General features: G+C 37.2%; 1 protein-coding gene across 6 annotated transcripts in view; it reads left to right on the plus strand.

The window, feature by feature from the left end:
* RNF145 (ring finger protein 145) overlaps window positions 1–16,522 on the plus strand; it is a 52,003-nt gene that overhangs the window by 14,613 nt on the left and 20,868 nt on the right. For all 6 annotated transcript variants that reach the window (XM_011966688.1, XM_011966690.1, XM_011966687.1 and 3 more), the window contains 2 exons: window positions 1,569–1,677; window positions 13,387–13,478. In XM_011966688.1, the coding sequence (XP_011822078.1) occupies window positions 1,569–1,677; window positions 13,387–13,478 (201 nt within the window). The remainder of the gene's footprint in view (window positions 1–1,568; window positions 1,678–13,386; window positions 13,479–16,522) is intronic.

Genomic DNA, 16,522 nt, shown 5'->3' on the forward strand with positions numbered 1-16,522 from the left:
CCTGGTAATTAAGTGTATCAGGGGTGTCCAATCTTTTGGCTTCCCAGACCACATTAGAAAAAGAATTGTCTTGGGCCACACATAAAATATGCTAACACTAATGATAGCTGATGAGCTTAAAATTGCAAAAAAAAAACACAAAAAAACAAAAAAACCCATAATATTTTGAGAAAGTTCATGAATTTGTGTTGAGCTATATTCAAAGCCATCCTGGGCCACATGCAGCCCATGGGCTGCGGATTGGACAAGCTTGAAGTATAGGGTATATGAAAACAGAGACTGAAAGAAGGATGGTAGTATACTGTGCATTGCATAACAGATTAGGATATGGGACATAGAGATTGTAATGGAAGGGTAACACATGAGAGGAATTTATCAAGGAAGGCTCAGCAGGACTTGATAAGAAAGAAAAGATGACTCAGATTTTGAGTCATTTTGAGTTATTTTGTTGAAGGAGGAGGTGGGGAACACAGTTTGTGCTTGTTGAATATGAGAAGATTTAAGTGGAATATATCTCAGGTGTCATGAGATGGGATGTCTACTTAGACTAAGAAATGAGGATATGTTTTTGCACGTATAGTAAGTTGTCAGTAACTGCTGATAACATTTCTAGAAGAGATGCTGATATTTGAAGTTACAGTATGTTGTTTGCACTAGGTACTTTGTATATAGAGGAAAACAGTTGTTTAGGAACCAGATTTCCAGTGTTTATTGGAAACGGTGAAAATAAATGAAGGGGAGAAGTTAGAGGGTAAGAGGAAGTCCATATCACAGAGCCAGAGAGTAACAACGTTTTGATGGTAGTTGCCTGGATATTGGGGATCAAAAATAAGCAGGATGTCTTAGATGTGACAAGTAGGCAATTGTTGACTTCCAACTTTCTTTAGAGCAAAGGAGTTAAGGGGGTTTGTAAAGGGATTGTAGATGGTAAAGTGAAAAATAGATGCTTAGAAAATAGAGGCATTGGATATAGATCTTTTCAAACATTTGACAGTGGAATGAGAAAAATAGCTCATAGGAAAAAAATCGCTATGAAAAGAAGTTTATTTTTTTTTTCTCAAGATGGGTAAAAGCCCTGCATATTTTTTTGAAACAAAGGTAAGGAGTGATGTAAGGGGGAACAACTGAAAGTACAGGAGATAGAGGGTTTTCAGGGGTTGGAGAATTAAGGTCTTGAGTCACATGGTAGGGGCAGCCTTGGAAAGAGACATTAAGACACCCAGTTTTTCCTCTGGGACTAGAAAGAAAGAGAGAATTGGCATAAAACAAATAAGTTGACATCAAGGAAAGGTAGATGATGAAAGGAGTTGTGTTACACATTTGTGTGATGTATTTGATTATTAGGTAGAGAAATCTACAAAAGAAGTGAAAAATACAATATATTTTCAACAACAAAAAATCCATAGTGGTGTCACTATACTAAACTTACTTTGGTAAGTATAATCAGAAACCTCAGAAAGTACTGAAACCTGTTTGGAAGATTATTTATCTCAAGCTCTTTCTTTTATTGTAATTAATTGGGAAACTAAATTAAAATTATATTTTATTTATCTGTCTTTCTGCTACAGGTTATATCTTAAGTGTGGTGCTGCTAACATTGCCCAGGCAGCATCTGGTTCAGCTTTATCTATATTTTTTGACTGCTCTGCTCCTCTATGCTGGACATCAAATTTCCAGGTAAGAATATGACCCCATTTTTGAAATGTATGACCGAATTTAAAGTTTTCTTTTGCCAATAAAATACTTTTCATAAACACTATTAAGTAAAGCTAAGGCTTTGCTAGGTCCAAAACTGGTTTAATGCTCATTTTCTAGATCTTAAACAGGATTAATAGCTGGTTTACGCTGACATTTTGTTTCTGCTTTTAAAAACAAGCTTAACATGAAACAAGTTTTAAGGTTATGTTTATAAAGATATCCTTGAACTGGCTGGGCGCGGTGGCTCATGCCTGTAATCCCAGCACTTTGGGAGGCGGGTGGATCACCTGAGGTCAGGAGTTCGGGACCAGCCTGGCCAACATGGTGAAACCTCATCTCTACTAAAAATACAAAAATTAGCCGGGCGTGGTGGCGGTCGCCTGTAATCCCAGCTACTTGGGAGGATATCCTTTAACTTTCCTGTATTGCCTGATAAAAGAATTTCTAAAGGTAGGCTGTAGGAGCATTTTAACAATTACACACTTCATTACTTTAGGAAATCAATTTATGATGTATAAGAATCAGCATAAGATGCAGCCATGTGGAATGAATGATTGATATACATTATCTTGTGAGGTTGATTGTATAGCTAAACTTCTGTCTCTTTAGCCATATTGTCTGTGTACCTAAGTCTGCTAGATCTAAATTTTAAGACTTGGGTCTGCCAATGAATATGAGCTTCCTACTTTGGAACAGAATGTTAAAATATAGGTGGACCAAAAGTGACACTGTAAAGTAGTGGGTTGGAGTATATTTTGGAGGTATAATTTCTTTTGAAACTTAAATTTTATAATTTTTGATAGAAAGGTATTTACCATATTAAAATATATTCCCAATTCTAAGAGGAGTGGCCACCTTGCATATAGTATAAGCCATAATAAGAGTCTGAAACAGACTTTGGGGTAGTTGAAATTTAATCTTAGAAGTAGCATTTTTACAGTAATTAGAATTACATTGTTGAGTTTTTAAAAACATTAACTTTTTCTGATTATAAAATTAGGCGCTCACTATAGACAATTTTTGGAAAATACAGAAAATGTAAAGGCATTTAATAATCGTCTGAAATTATACCACCCAGAGATAGATGTGTTAATACTCTGGTACTTACAGTTTTTAAAACATTGTTCAATTCTTACCACTTCTGTGGATATGAAAGGATGAGAATAACTAAAATGACTGGGTTTTTTGCCCCTCTTGTTGAAACAGGACCTCCAATTCTCTTTAATGTTTTGTCTAATTATTTCTCAAAGTCACAGGGTGTTTTCCAGAAGCTTACTCTTCTTGCATTTTCCTCCTTTATTCCTATCTGGTTGATTTTTCTCTGCTCAAAATGGTGCCTGGAGGATGGTGTCTTACTCTTGAACTTCTGCCACCATTCTGCCCAGGGTAGGTCCTCTGATGTCAAAGTTGCAAAATCTGGAGCTGGCAGAGTAGTGTTGCATTTCTTGCAATCCTCACAATGTTTAAATCAAGCTGTGTTCCCTTCAAGAATAGAGACAGTGAGATTCCCCATTTTGCGTCACACAAGTATGTCACTGTGTCTTAGACTCCTTCATGAAAATAACTTAGACCTTGTCCTGTAGCATCCCTCTCCATAGAGTCAAACTAGGAGTCCAAGCACCAATACTGACACAGACATGATGCGTTTCTCATCCTAGTACCACCATCCCCCACACTTCACACAGTTTGTTCATGTGACCTTACCCCGATACCTGTGAGTCTCAGCTCAGGCTGAGGATGGAGACATTTTCCCATCTTTTTACAAGATGGGAGTTTCAGAGGTAAAGAAAGGATTTTTCCTGACCATCCTTGTGGCTTTTTTAGCTTTTTAGTTTCAGTTTATGAAAATGACTGTTTCTAATGTTTCAAGTTTATTTTCATTACTAGGAAATTAAAGCTTAATTTAAATAATGGAATTTTATTTTATTTATTTTTATTTTTATTTTATCTGGGCTCACTACAACCTCTGCCTCCCAGGTTCAAGTGTTTTTCCTGCCTCAGCCTCTTGAGTAGCTGGGACTACAGGCATGTGCCACCACGCCCAGCTAATTTTTTGTATTTTTAGTAGAGATGGGGTTTCACTATGTTGGCCAGGCTGGTCTCGAACTCCTGACCTCATGATCTTCCCACCTTGGCCTTCCAAAGTGCTGGGATTACAGGCATGAACCATTGTGTCCAGCCTCAATAATGGGATTTTATTAAATTTTAATAAAACTTTATAGTAGGCAAAAATACTTCCTATTCTTATTTCATTTTGATTTTTTTTTATGTTCCTTTGGGATTTACAGATGAAAAAAAGGAAGTAGGCAACCAGCTAGGAAGGGACAATCCCAGACTTTAACTTGAATCCATGTTTTCACAATCTAGTTCATTCCACTTCGGTAGGCAGCATGGTTAGTGGAAAGGAAAATAAATTTTAGAATCAGACTTGATACAAAATGTTTCCTTACCTAGTAAATATGTTACCTCAGCAAGTTACTTCTTTGAAATTGTAGACTAAGCTTGTCCAACTCCTGGGCTGCATGTGGCCCAGGATGGCTTTGAATGCAGCCCAACACAAATTCGTGAACTTCCTTAAAACATTATGAGATTTTTTTTGCCTTTTTTTTTTTTTTTTTTTTTTTTTTTGCTCATCAACTATCATCGTGTGTTTTATGTGTGGCCCAAGACAGTTGTTCTTCTTCCAGTTAGGCCCAGGGAAACGGAAAGATTGGATAACCCTTTTGTAGACAATGCCATCGTAGGGAGTTTGTTTTGGTATTGAATGAATTTCAAGATATGGCATATTTTAGTATTTTCCTCTTAGTGTAATTTATACTATATGATAGTATCTCACAAAAGGCTAGCAAAGATGTGCTATCCTTGAATTATTCATAATGTATCAGTTAATAAATACCAAGGTTTGAACATGTAACATTTGTAAGACATGAGGTTGAAGGTTTTAGTTTTAAAAAAATAATGGTTCAGATTTCTGTGGAGCTTCATAAGCAAGTATCTTTTTTTTTTTTTTTTTTTTGAGATGGTTCTCACTGTGTCACCAAGGTCATAGTGGAGTGGTGCAGTCATTGTTCACTGTAGCCTTGAACTCAAGCACTTCTCCCACTGCAGCCTCTTGAATAGCTGGGACTACAGGTGTATGCCACCATGCCTAGCTAATTAAAAAAATTTTTTTTTGTAGAGATAGGGTTCTTGCTATGTTGCCCAGGCTGGTCTTGAACTCCTGCCCTCACATATCCTCCTGCCTCAGCCTCCCAAAGCTTTGGGATTACAGGTATGAGTCATTGTGCCTGGCCCCAGGTTTTTTTTTTTTTAAATAACAACTTTATTTAGATATTCACATACCTGATTAAAGTATATAACTCAAGGGCCTTGCATGGTGGCTCACACCTGTAATCCCAGCAGTTTGGAAGGCCAAGGCAGGCGGATTGCTTGAGCTCAAAAGTTGGAGACCAGTTTGGACAACATGGTGAAACCCCTTCTGTACAAAAAATTAGCTGGGTGTGGTGGCACGCACTTTTAGTCCCAGCTACTTGGGAGGCTGAGGTGGAGGATCGATTGAGCCTGGGAAGTTGAGGCTACAGTGAGCTGGAATTGTGTCACTGCACTCCAGCCTGGTGACAGAACAAGACCCTGTTTCAGAAAATACATATGTATACAGCTCAGTGGTTTGTAGTACATTCACAGAGTTGTGCAAAACATCATCAAAATTGATTTTAGATCTTCATCACCCCAGAAAGAAATGTCATATCCATTAGCAGTCATTGTCTATTTCCCACCACCTTCCCTGCCCCCAGCCCTTGGCAACTGTCAGTCTATTGTCTGTCTTTTTTTATTGACCTGTTCTGGATATTTTATATGCACTGAATTTCACTTAGCATGTCTTCAAGGTTCATCCATGTTGTAGCATGTGTTGGTACTTATTTTCTTTTTCTGTCAATATTCCGTTGTACAGATATATGCCACATTTTGTTTATACATCCAATTATCCATTGATGGACACTTGAATTGTTTCTATGTTTTAGCTATTGTGAATAATGTTACGACCATTCATGTACAGGTTTTTGTGTAGATAAATGTTTTTGTTTTCCTTGTACAAATACCTCGGGGCGGAATCGCTGAATCGTGTGGTGCCTATATTTAACCTTTTGAGAAACTGCCGGACTGTTAAAATGGCTGCAGTGTTTCACATTTCTACCAGCGGTGTATGAGGCTTCCAATTTCTCTACATTCTTGCCAGCACCTTTTGTTGTCCTTTTTAGTGGAGCCATTACAGTGAGTGTGAAGAGATATTTCAGTGTGCTTTAGATTTGCATTTCCCTGATGGCTAATGAAGTTGAACATCTTTACATGTGTTCATTGACCATGTGTAAATATTGGAAAAATGTTTATTCACATCCTTTGTTCAGTATTTAATTGGGTTGTCTTTTTCTTACTAAGTTGTAGGAATTCTTTATATATTCTAGATACAAGTCCCTTATCAGTCTATGATTTGCAAATATATACAAGTCCCTTATCAGATCTATGATTTGCAAATATATGCAGGTCCCTTATCAGATCTATGATTTGCAAATATATACAAGTCCCTTATCAGATCTACGATTTGCAAATATATACAAGTCCCTTATCAGATCTATGATTTGCAAATATATTCTTCCATTCACTGCAGTCTACTTATATCAAGGCATAGTTTATTATGCTCCTGAGAAGGAGAATCAGCACTTATAATAATTTTAACAATTAATTTGGTACTTAAAAAACTGGCTATATCCAGCCTCATTGGAAACAAGAAAAACAAATTTAAAAACTAGCTTATAGAGAAAGACAGTTGCAAATATTAATTTTCTTGAAATTTTCAAATTTCATAAACTTTTGAAAAGTTGGGTTTCTGTTTTTCCTTACATGTGTATTTACATAATGAGGCTGATTATCTGGAAATGACTAAAAACTTGTTTAGAATATGTCTATAGAATGGATATAGCTTGCAGTTTGGAAGAATTAAATGTCAGAAGATTCATCGGCTCAGTCAATGTCATATGAATATTTAATATTAATATTCTAATTGAACTTATTAACTAACTTACTAAACTAAATGTCAGTTTAAATTTTTTAAAATTACTGAACTCTGCCTTGCATTTTGAGGGATGTAGTGAATGTATTTTTCTAGTACTAATCCCAATAGAAAAATTGAGACTATCCAGAACTAAGGGGGAAAAAAAGAAAAACCATACACTGATATTACCACTCCTGTGAGAGTGTGGTCATTCCTGTGAGGGTGTGGGGTCACATCTACAGATGGATGTTTTTTCTAAACTCCAGTATTCTTTTTTTTTTTTTTAGAAGGAGTCTTGCTCTGTCACCCAGGCTGGAGTGCAGTGGCACAATCACGGCTCACGGCTCACTGCAAGCTCTGCCTCCTGGGTTCACACCATTCTCCTGCCTCAGCCTCCCAAGTAGCTGGGACTACAGGTGCCTGCCACCACGCCTGGCTAATTTTTTATATATATTTTTTTAGTGGAGACGGAGTTTCAGTGTGTTAACCAGGATGGTCTCTGTCTCCTGACCTCGTGATCCGCCCACCTTGGCCTCCCAAAGTGCTGGGATTACAGGCATGAGCCATCATGCCCGGCCTAGTATTCTTAAATTCCTTTGTTTTATTGTTAGATTTATGAACCAACATGTTGGATTTGTGTGTCTACGACTTGAATTAAGAGCCCAGTAGAACTGGCTTTCAAAAGAAGAAAGTAATACTGTTTTTATTCTGGCTCTTGGGTGTGTAAGTATGGTTTCAAATGTAAAAACTTCCCCAAGAGTGGCTTAGGCGTAAAATATGGATAATTAGCTCTCCATTTTATGATGACTTGCATAATTTAAAATTGTAGATCGGGGCTGCTGTTTCTCAGGGATATCAGAATTCTGGGCAGGGTGTGCATTGCTATGGAGGCTGTCCTGTGCATTATAGGTTGTTGACAACACTCTCTACCCACTAGATCCCAGTGACACCCTCTTCCCAGCAAATATGACAACCAAAAAGTGTCCCTAGACATTGTCACATGCTGCCTCTGAGGAACAAAACTGTCCTCAGTTAAAAACTACTATAGATAGGCCAGGCACGGTGGCACACGCCTGTAATCCCAGCACTTTGGGAGGCTAAGGCGGGTGGATCACAAGGTCAGGCGTTCGAGACCAGCCTGGCCAACATAGTGAAACCCGGTCTCTACTAAAATTACAAAAAATTAGCCGAGCGTCGTGGCAGGCACCTGTAGTCCCAGCTACTCAGGAGGCTGAGGCAGGAGAATCACTTGAACCTGGGAGGCAGAGGTTGCAGTGAGCTGAGATCATGCCATTGCACTCCAGCCCAGGTGACAGTGTTAGACTGTCTCAAAAAAAAAAAAAAAAAAAAAAAAAAACTAGGTAAATTGTTTTTTGTTTGTTTTTTGAGACAGAGTTTTGCTCTTGTTGCCCAGGCTGGAATGCAATGATGTGATCTCGGCTGACTGCTACCTCCACCTCCCGGGTTCAAGTGATTCTCCTGCCTTAGCCTCCCAAGTAGCTGGCATTACAGGTGCCCGCGACCACACCTGGCTAATTTTTTGTATTTTTAGTAGAGATGAGTTTCAGCATGTTGGCCAGGCTGTTCTTTAACTCCTGACCTCGGGTGATCCGCCCACCTTGGCCTCCCGAAGTGCTGGGATTACAGGCATGAGCTACCACGCCCAACTTGTTTTTGTTTTTGTTTTGAGACGAGTCTTGCTCTGTTGCCCAGGCTGGAGTGCAATGGCGCAATCTTGGCTTACTGCAACCTCCACCTCCAGGGCTCAAGTGATTCTCCTGCCTCAGCCTCCCAAGTAGCTTGGAATGTTAAAATGAGTATTACCATTTATATTCTAAACTCAATTTTGACAGGAATAAAAGTGACCAGTTTCGCTGTTTAACATGTTTTCTTCTTTTGAACGTTATCAGATGCAGGCACTAAATATCTTGGAGGCTAGAAAGAAGCTAAAGAAAGGGTGTCAACAGTTTAAATAAACTCTGGGTAAATGAATTATTCAACTGCTAGCGCAGTGCTGAGGATATAGTAGGTATGTTTGTGTGCGTGTATGTGTGTTTAGTAGGCATATAAGGAAGTACAGGTATTTGAACATCTGAGATTTCTTGTATCAAGTGGTGCTTGTTGCCCATATTGCAAAAGATAACTTGGCACACCTTTGTTTTATGTGAAAACAGATTAGGTTTCTTTGGAATTAACGTTGTTTGAAAGCTTTAAGTAAATAGCCAGAATGTACAAGTTGTTCCTAGGTTGTCCAGTGTGTGAGTCAGATTGCTGAATAGACTGTTGTGAAAAGGTCTTTAATTAGCTGAAGTGGTAAGCTACTAGGTTTTGTGGTTGGTACCCATTTATTTTTTTGTAACATGTATACTTCTCTATATAAGCAAGAATTTTTCTAATGGCAAGCTCTGAGACCCTTTTCTTTTTCTTTCTTTCTTTTTTTTTTTTTTGAGACAGTGTCTCACTCTGACCCAGGCTGGAGTGCAGTTGTGCAGTCTTAGCTCACTGCAGCGCTTGCCCCCACCAGGCCCACGCAATTGTCCCACCTCAGCCTCCCAAGTAGCTGGGACTATGGGCACCACCACGCCCAGCTAAGTTTTGCTTTTTTTTTGTAGAGACAGAGTTTCGCCATGTTGTCCAGGCTGCTCTCGAACTTCTGGGCTTGAGTGAGCCGCCTGCCTCGGCCTCCCAAAGTGCTGGAATTGCAGGCTTGAGCTACCGTGCCTGGAGGCCCTTTTCATAGATCTTGTACATTCCTTGTGGCCCCAATTTGAGTTAAAGGAGAGGAGGCTATTATACAGGACTAGGGAAGTAGATTTTTCAGAGATTTTTTTAGTTTGTTACTGTGTTGGAGTGATTATCAGCCTTCCACAAATGAAAAAACATTTAGGAAGGAAAATATTTTATTCTGTTATAAGTAGATTGGCAGGAATTCTTGTTTCTGAAGATCTTAAAACATTCTACCATTTAAGCCTTCTGAAATGAAAAATTGTAATGCTTCTCTTGAATAGCTCACTTGAGTTTTAAGAGAATCATAAGATGTTGTTAAAAGTTAGAATTTTATGACTCTTGCCTTGAACTAATTTTTCACCTAAAATGACTCATGGAGTTTTGGATAATTCCCACTTTGGATCTTTCGTATTTAGGCTTACTGTCTTGTTTTTCTTATGTTGTGAATGACCATCCCTGTTGGGACTGAGTCACCAAGAATTCTCAATGCCAGCATGAGATACCTGGAAGTTGTGCATAAGTTAGATGTAGAGATTTTTGTTAACACTGATTCTTATTTCAGTTCTTCTCTACAGTTTGGGATGGGATGCCCAGATCCTCCTTTTAGAAGTGACAGATCCGTAGTGGTTGTGTGGCATACTAGGTAGTTTAGCTGTCACCAAAACCATTGCCTTGACTCTGGCATGCTAAGCTGAGCTGGCCTGAAGAGAGAGTCTGCAGGCTTTCTAGGCCTGGCTGTTTTTACTGAGGTGGGGCTTTTTGATGCGTCAGGCAAATGGAGGATTTTGGAGGACTGTATTGAAAGAGAGGAATTGAGCAAAGGGGAAAGGTTCTAAGGGGCCTAGGGACGATATTAATTTTGAGGCTATGATGAATGATACAAAGACTCAAGTTGAACAGGAATGTGGGGGGCAGTACAGTATTGGAGAGCTAATCCTAGGATCCTAGAGAAGGACAAAGTAAGAGCAAGTGGGAGGAAACTGCTTAACATCAGGGCTGTCATTGTGGCCTAAAGGTTGATTATTTATTCTTCTGGAATGCAGACCTCCCTTAGTGTCCTATAATCACAGCAAATCGCAAAGTAATGAGTATAGAGAAAGTAAAAAGAATTAAAAAGAAAATAATGGAAAGGATTAGAAAGTTGAGAGAAGGCTTAAAAAACAAAGGAATGAAATATAGGGTTGGATAAAAGAAAAGGAAATAGTTACATTAAAAACTTTTATAATAACCATATGAAATAGGAGAGGTAAAATAAGTAGTATTTAAAATAAAAAAGTAAAAGGCACATAGAAATATTATTAGTTTATTGAAAAAGTTAGAACCTAGAAATAGAGAATAAAATATGTAATTTTTAAATGTGCTGTGAACTTAAAATCTTTTTATGTATCAATGAAAAAGACTAAAATCCTCACAGCATTCTGTATTTTTCTTACAGCACTGATTATCATCATAATTAAATAATTATAGGACTAAGTATTTATCTCCCCTCCCTGTTTGTAAGTTGCATGCTAGTATGGACTGTGCAGTATTAGCAGAGTCTAGCAGAGTACCAGCACTTATGTATTCAGTAATTTCTTTTTGAGTTAAAAAGAAACAGAGAATGTTAGTTATCCCTAGAAATTTTGTTGTGTGAAATTAGAATTTAAGGTAAGAAACTAAAGAAAGATAAAGAAGTTTTTAAAAAGAGGATAAACTAACGTAGGCTATGAAATAATGCAGAACAGTTAACAGATGTCTCAGCAATCAGAAATGCTAGCGTGATGTTTAGTTTGCTGAGCTTTATTATAAAATATTAATAATATGTGACAAAACCAAACAGTGGAAAGAAAACATGGTAGGGACCTCAAGTCTTCTCTTTTCTTGTCCCTCACACAGAGATACTTGGGACTGAGGCCCTTCTGGGGCCTTTGTGGCTTTCTCCTTGGGGATAGTGCACTTGGAGCTGATTTATCTCCCTTTTCTAAAATTCGTATAACATAAATTTAATCATTTTAAAGTGAGCAGTTCAGTGGCATACAGTACATTCATAATGTTGTGCAGCTGTCACCTTTATCTAATTCTAAAACATTTTCGTCACCCCCAAACAAGACTCAGTACTCATTAAGCAATTACTCTCATCTCCCCTTCTCCCCTTCTCCCCAGCCCCTGGCAACTACCAATCTGTGTTTTGTCTCTATGGATTTTCCTGGCCCCTGTTTAAACTATATCCATTGGAGAGAGAGATGCTCTGACCAAAAAGAAATTATTGGGCTTTAAAGGTCTGGCTAGTACTGACACTCAGAGTTAAAATCTCTTTTAGGTATAAATTTGTTTTTCAAATAGCATTTTAAAATACTTTGTATTAATAGTGTTTATATATGCATTTTATTCTAATTTCATAATTCTTTTAATTTTTTAGTTTTCTATTCTAACTATATAATTCCATTGATGGTTACCTATAGTAATCAGATATTTATGTGTTATTTGTATTTGTGCCTTTCTACATGAAAACAAGGTTACTTAATATTGCACAGTTGACATTTTGGACTGGGTAATGTTTTGTTCTAGGGGCTAGCCTTTTCACTGAGGAATATTTAGCAGCATCTTTGGCCTTTACCCACTAAGTGCTAGTAATACCTCTCCCCCATTGTGACAACCAAAAATGTTTCCAGACGTAGAATATCCCCTCAGGGGCAAAATTGCCCCTTGGTTGACAACCACTGCATTAAAATAATTCTTGAGAATTTGGCTTTCTCTTTCAGTAGAAAGAGACAATTAATACATTATGTGTTAGAAACTGTCATCTAAGAGCGATAAAGGAGAATTGCTAGATCACTCATGTAACTTAGTCATACATTTTTATAATCTCAGAGACTGTTTTAATTCTTTTTAAAATTTTAGTTTTAAGTTTTGATTCTTTTTTGGGAATACCCTTCTGGCTGATTGTGTAAGGGTCTTTCCTTGTTTGGCTATGCAGTGCTAAAGGAATTCCACTTGATTGCCTAATGGGAAGTCATTTCATGGAAAAAGTAAATATAGCCATATGAGTTTGTTTGGAAATACTTGAAATGTTCTCTTTTAAATACAATGAATAAAACATTAAAAGTTGAAAAAAGAGGGAAGAATGTTTTTACACAAACTTCCCTTCTTTGATGCCAAAAATACTTTAGACAAACTGTCTTCCAGTAGTACCATTTAACTTACTGATAATAAATTAAATTCTCCCTGGTTGTGCTTCCCGCTTGTTTTCTGAATGTGTAAAGGCTCTTTGGTTATTACTTAAAGCTTACTATTTCTCAGTAGTCACAGGTTAATTGAGTTGAATTTTAAAAGGAATATTTTGTTTGATCTAAAATTTGCTTCAAAGTAAATATGTAGCCTAATTAAATATTATAATTATCATCTTAGATTTCATATAGAGTTGATAATTTTTAAGGATTATACTGCTATCCCCCAGTTTTCTAACTAGTTTGTGGTTCTAGGTGGGACTAATAAAATATAATTGGGGCCAAAACTCTGAGGGAAATAAGATGAGGGTGGGATGTTGGTGGTGGAAGATAGCCAGAAAAGGAGATATTTAGTGTCATATCACTAGATATCATTGGTTAGTGTAGTAGAGTTGAGAGAGATCACCTCTCAATTGGGTTTTTACTGGGCATAAAGTATTTAATAAGGTCATGAGAAGAAAGAAAATTTCATAATGTGGAACTTTGGCAGCTTTCTCTGCATGGTAACATTCCATTTCAATAAGTTATGTCTGTTTCTAATGCACAGAAAACAGATGAAGGCCGTTTATATATAATTCTTCATACCTAAATTTTTCCTTAGACTTGGAAAAGGGGTATCAGTAACATAATATACTTTTATAAGCATATTGTGATTCTGCTTGGAATGTATTTCATATACACATTCTTATCAATTTTCTTATTTAGGGACTATGTTCGGAGTGAACTGGAGTTTGCCTATGAGGGACCAATGTATTTAGAACCTCTGTCTATGAATCGGTTTACCACAGCCTTAATAGGTAAGTATTATAAAAGAATTAAAGTGTAGGTAGGAACCGGCCAGTCTTACTAACTTACAAAATTCGTGCATACTCATTTTTTTAAAAAATGGAATTCTCAAAAGTGATTCATGGTGACTTTTTCCACATATAACCATTGTTCAGTGGGTTTTTTTTAGGTCTTCTTTTCCCCATGTATAGGTTATGTATTTTTAGTCATATTGTACATAGCACATAGTTGCTTGCGCTTTTTATAAGGGTTTTTTTAAGTATTTGAGAAGATTAATTTTTAAATAGAGCTAAGTATTACTTTGAAAGATTAAAATGAAACATGTAATATCACAAATTTACTTATTGCTGTTGAAAGCCATGACCTTATTGTCAAAAATAAATGTCTGGAAACATCAAGAACTTGAGATGTGATTGAAATATTCAGATAGTAGAATGTTAAAAATAGAAGTGTTGGCTAAGGCCTGAAAACAGTATAGATACAATTTAAAGTGAAGTACCGGAGCCCTGCTACCAGAGTGTACCATGCCAAAATGCAAAAACGGAAGTGAGAGCAAACCTGTTTTGTGACTTTGAAACTCACCCATGTAGAAGGTGTTAAAAGGCCTAATATTAGAGATTAGAGGAGGGTTTCTTCAGAGAGAACTCTTTTTTTCTGAAATACTTCCCCAGCCCTTTACACTAGAGGAGTCAGTGGGGGACCATTTGGGGAGTTATGTGTCTTGTGTAGTGAAGGGGGGAATGCTGTGGACTGGGGTCTGACTTACCGTGGAACATTTTTTTTGTGTGTTACACTTTTATTTTTATTTTCTTACATTTTTAAATTGATTTCTGGGGAACACATGGTGTTTGGTTACATGGATACGTTCTTTAGCAGTAATTTCTGAGATTTTGGTGCATCCATCACCTGAGCAGTGTACACTGTACCCAATGTACAATCTTTTATCCTTCACCCACCTCTCACCTTTCCAGGAGGCCAGAAGTCCACTGTATCATTCTTGTGCCTTTTCAGCCTGCAAAATCTAAAACTATGTTGTCCAAAACTAGCCACATGTGGCTGGTAATCACTTGCCATGTGGTGAATTGAGATTAAGGTGTGCTGTATGTGTAAAGCACATACTCAGTTTTGAAGACTTGCCACAAGCCAGGTTAACTTTTAATATGTCTTGTTAACTTTTAATATAGATTGAATGTCTATATGATGATGTTTAGGATATGTTAGGTTATGTAAAATATATTGTTGATTTCACTTGTTTCTTTTTACTTTTTGAAATGACACTAATAGAAAATTTAAAATTTTATATGAGGCTCACATTATAATTCTAATCTGATATAAAGGACTAGCAATAGGCTAGTTGCTTGTTGAGTATTTTGACTGTGGAGTGAAAATGCCTTATAGGGTTTTCCTGTATCTTCTGATATAGGAAATTGTGGAGCAAATAATGTAAGTTTTTTGTGAACTAGACAAGGGCCCCGAAAGTCTGTGTAGGATTTTCTTAGGTCCTGTTCAAGCAGGCCTTTTAGGGGGATGAGAAGTCCTCAACAGGGATTGACCTTCCAGATTCCCAGGAGCTGAGAAAAGAGCCAAAAATGGCCAGTGGAGGGTATACACCAAGCACCAAGGGTACTGCTGCAGGTGAGAGAGCCACAGTGATAGGAACAGTTTCAGAACAACCCATAAAAGTGTCCAGGGGAAAATGAATCTGTTTTAGATACCTCAAGTCTAGGAAGCACCAGTACCAGTACCAACCATATTGTTGTAAGAGTCCAGTTAAGTAGGAACCTGCCTACTTCCCTCCCTCTCCTCCTTCCCTACCCGCTTCAGTCCTGGGTGAGTCAGAGGAAGAAGTGCTAGGTCAAAAAAGAGACAGAAGCCAGCTACAGGCTTTCCACTTCCTCTCCCAATTGCAGGTTTTCTATCTTAAAGCATGAAGGTCAAAATTAATGCTTTCCCTAGAATGCCTGAACTCTAGAGTAAGGGATAAGTCCCAACTTTAAATGTGTTTGAAAGTTTTGTTTATTATTAAATTGAGACAGTAACCTAAGCTAGAGTTATGGGACTTGCCTTGGATTTTATCTAGGGGCAGGAAGACCACTAATCTTCACAGAGTGGATTTTAAAAGACAGCAGAGGACAAAAATAATGTTGCTTTATAACTATGTCGTTATGAGTTGGCATATTTATTAATGGTAACATTCAATAATGAACATATTTGCTAAGTTAGAAAGCTTGTAACGTTTTATTTTATGATGGATATACTTGTATTATAAATATGAAGCATATTTCTTAAAACTCTTCTTATCAGTGGCCATGGTCTTCTGTTTACTTAGCTAAGATTCAACTTTCCGAAGTCCATAAACTATTAAGGAGCATGTTTTCTTCCAACTTTGATTTTAAAATAATTTTCTAGTGTTTTTCTTCATTTTAATAACAAACTTTTTTGAAAATAGGTAATTTTAATATGCCATGATTTCCTAGGGTTGCAAACTTCTTGGAGATATTTCTAATAGTGGAATCCTGACATCTAAAGAGTACATTGGGACTTTGGTTTATTCAGAGTTAAAAGTTGAAATAGGCAAATCAGAAGACAAACAACTTGTTCTTTTGGAATTTTAGGGGAGATTCCACTAACAACATATGACTCCTTCATTCTTCTACCTCAGCAGGAGTAGTCTTCTCTTAAATATGCCATATGAGTCATATTCTTCTATGAAAGAAGATAAAGGAAGCCTGTAACCCCAGCACTGAGCGCCACATGTGCTGGCATAGACTTAAGGGAATTTTCAGAGCTTAGAGGAAGTTTACATTGTGCTCAACAAGGACATTTAAGTTTCATAACTATAAACACAGTGGAAGCCAGATCATTTGGTGGCCTCTTGTTTTCTATATAATTAGGAGTTTTTCTCTTCTTTATGCCTTTATGATTGTTTTTCACATTACTTTAGTATCAGTTTTTTAAAGGCCAAAATTAATGCTTTGTGAGATAAAATACCGTATGTGTTTTATGACGTAGTAGATTGTTATAAGTGTTTGGTCTTATGTAAAAATGGTTGGCA

The sequence above is a fragment of the Mandrillus leucophaeus genome, unplaced genomic scaffold, assembly GCF_000951045.1.
Source record: "Mandrillus leucophaeus isolate KB7577 unplaced genomic scaffold, Mleu.le_1.0 Scaffold77, whole genome shotgun sequence".
NCBI lineage: Eukaryota > Metazoa > Chordata > Mammalia > Primates > Cercopithecidae > Mandrillus > Mandrillus leucophaeus.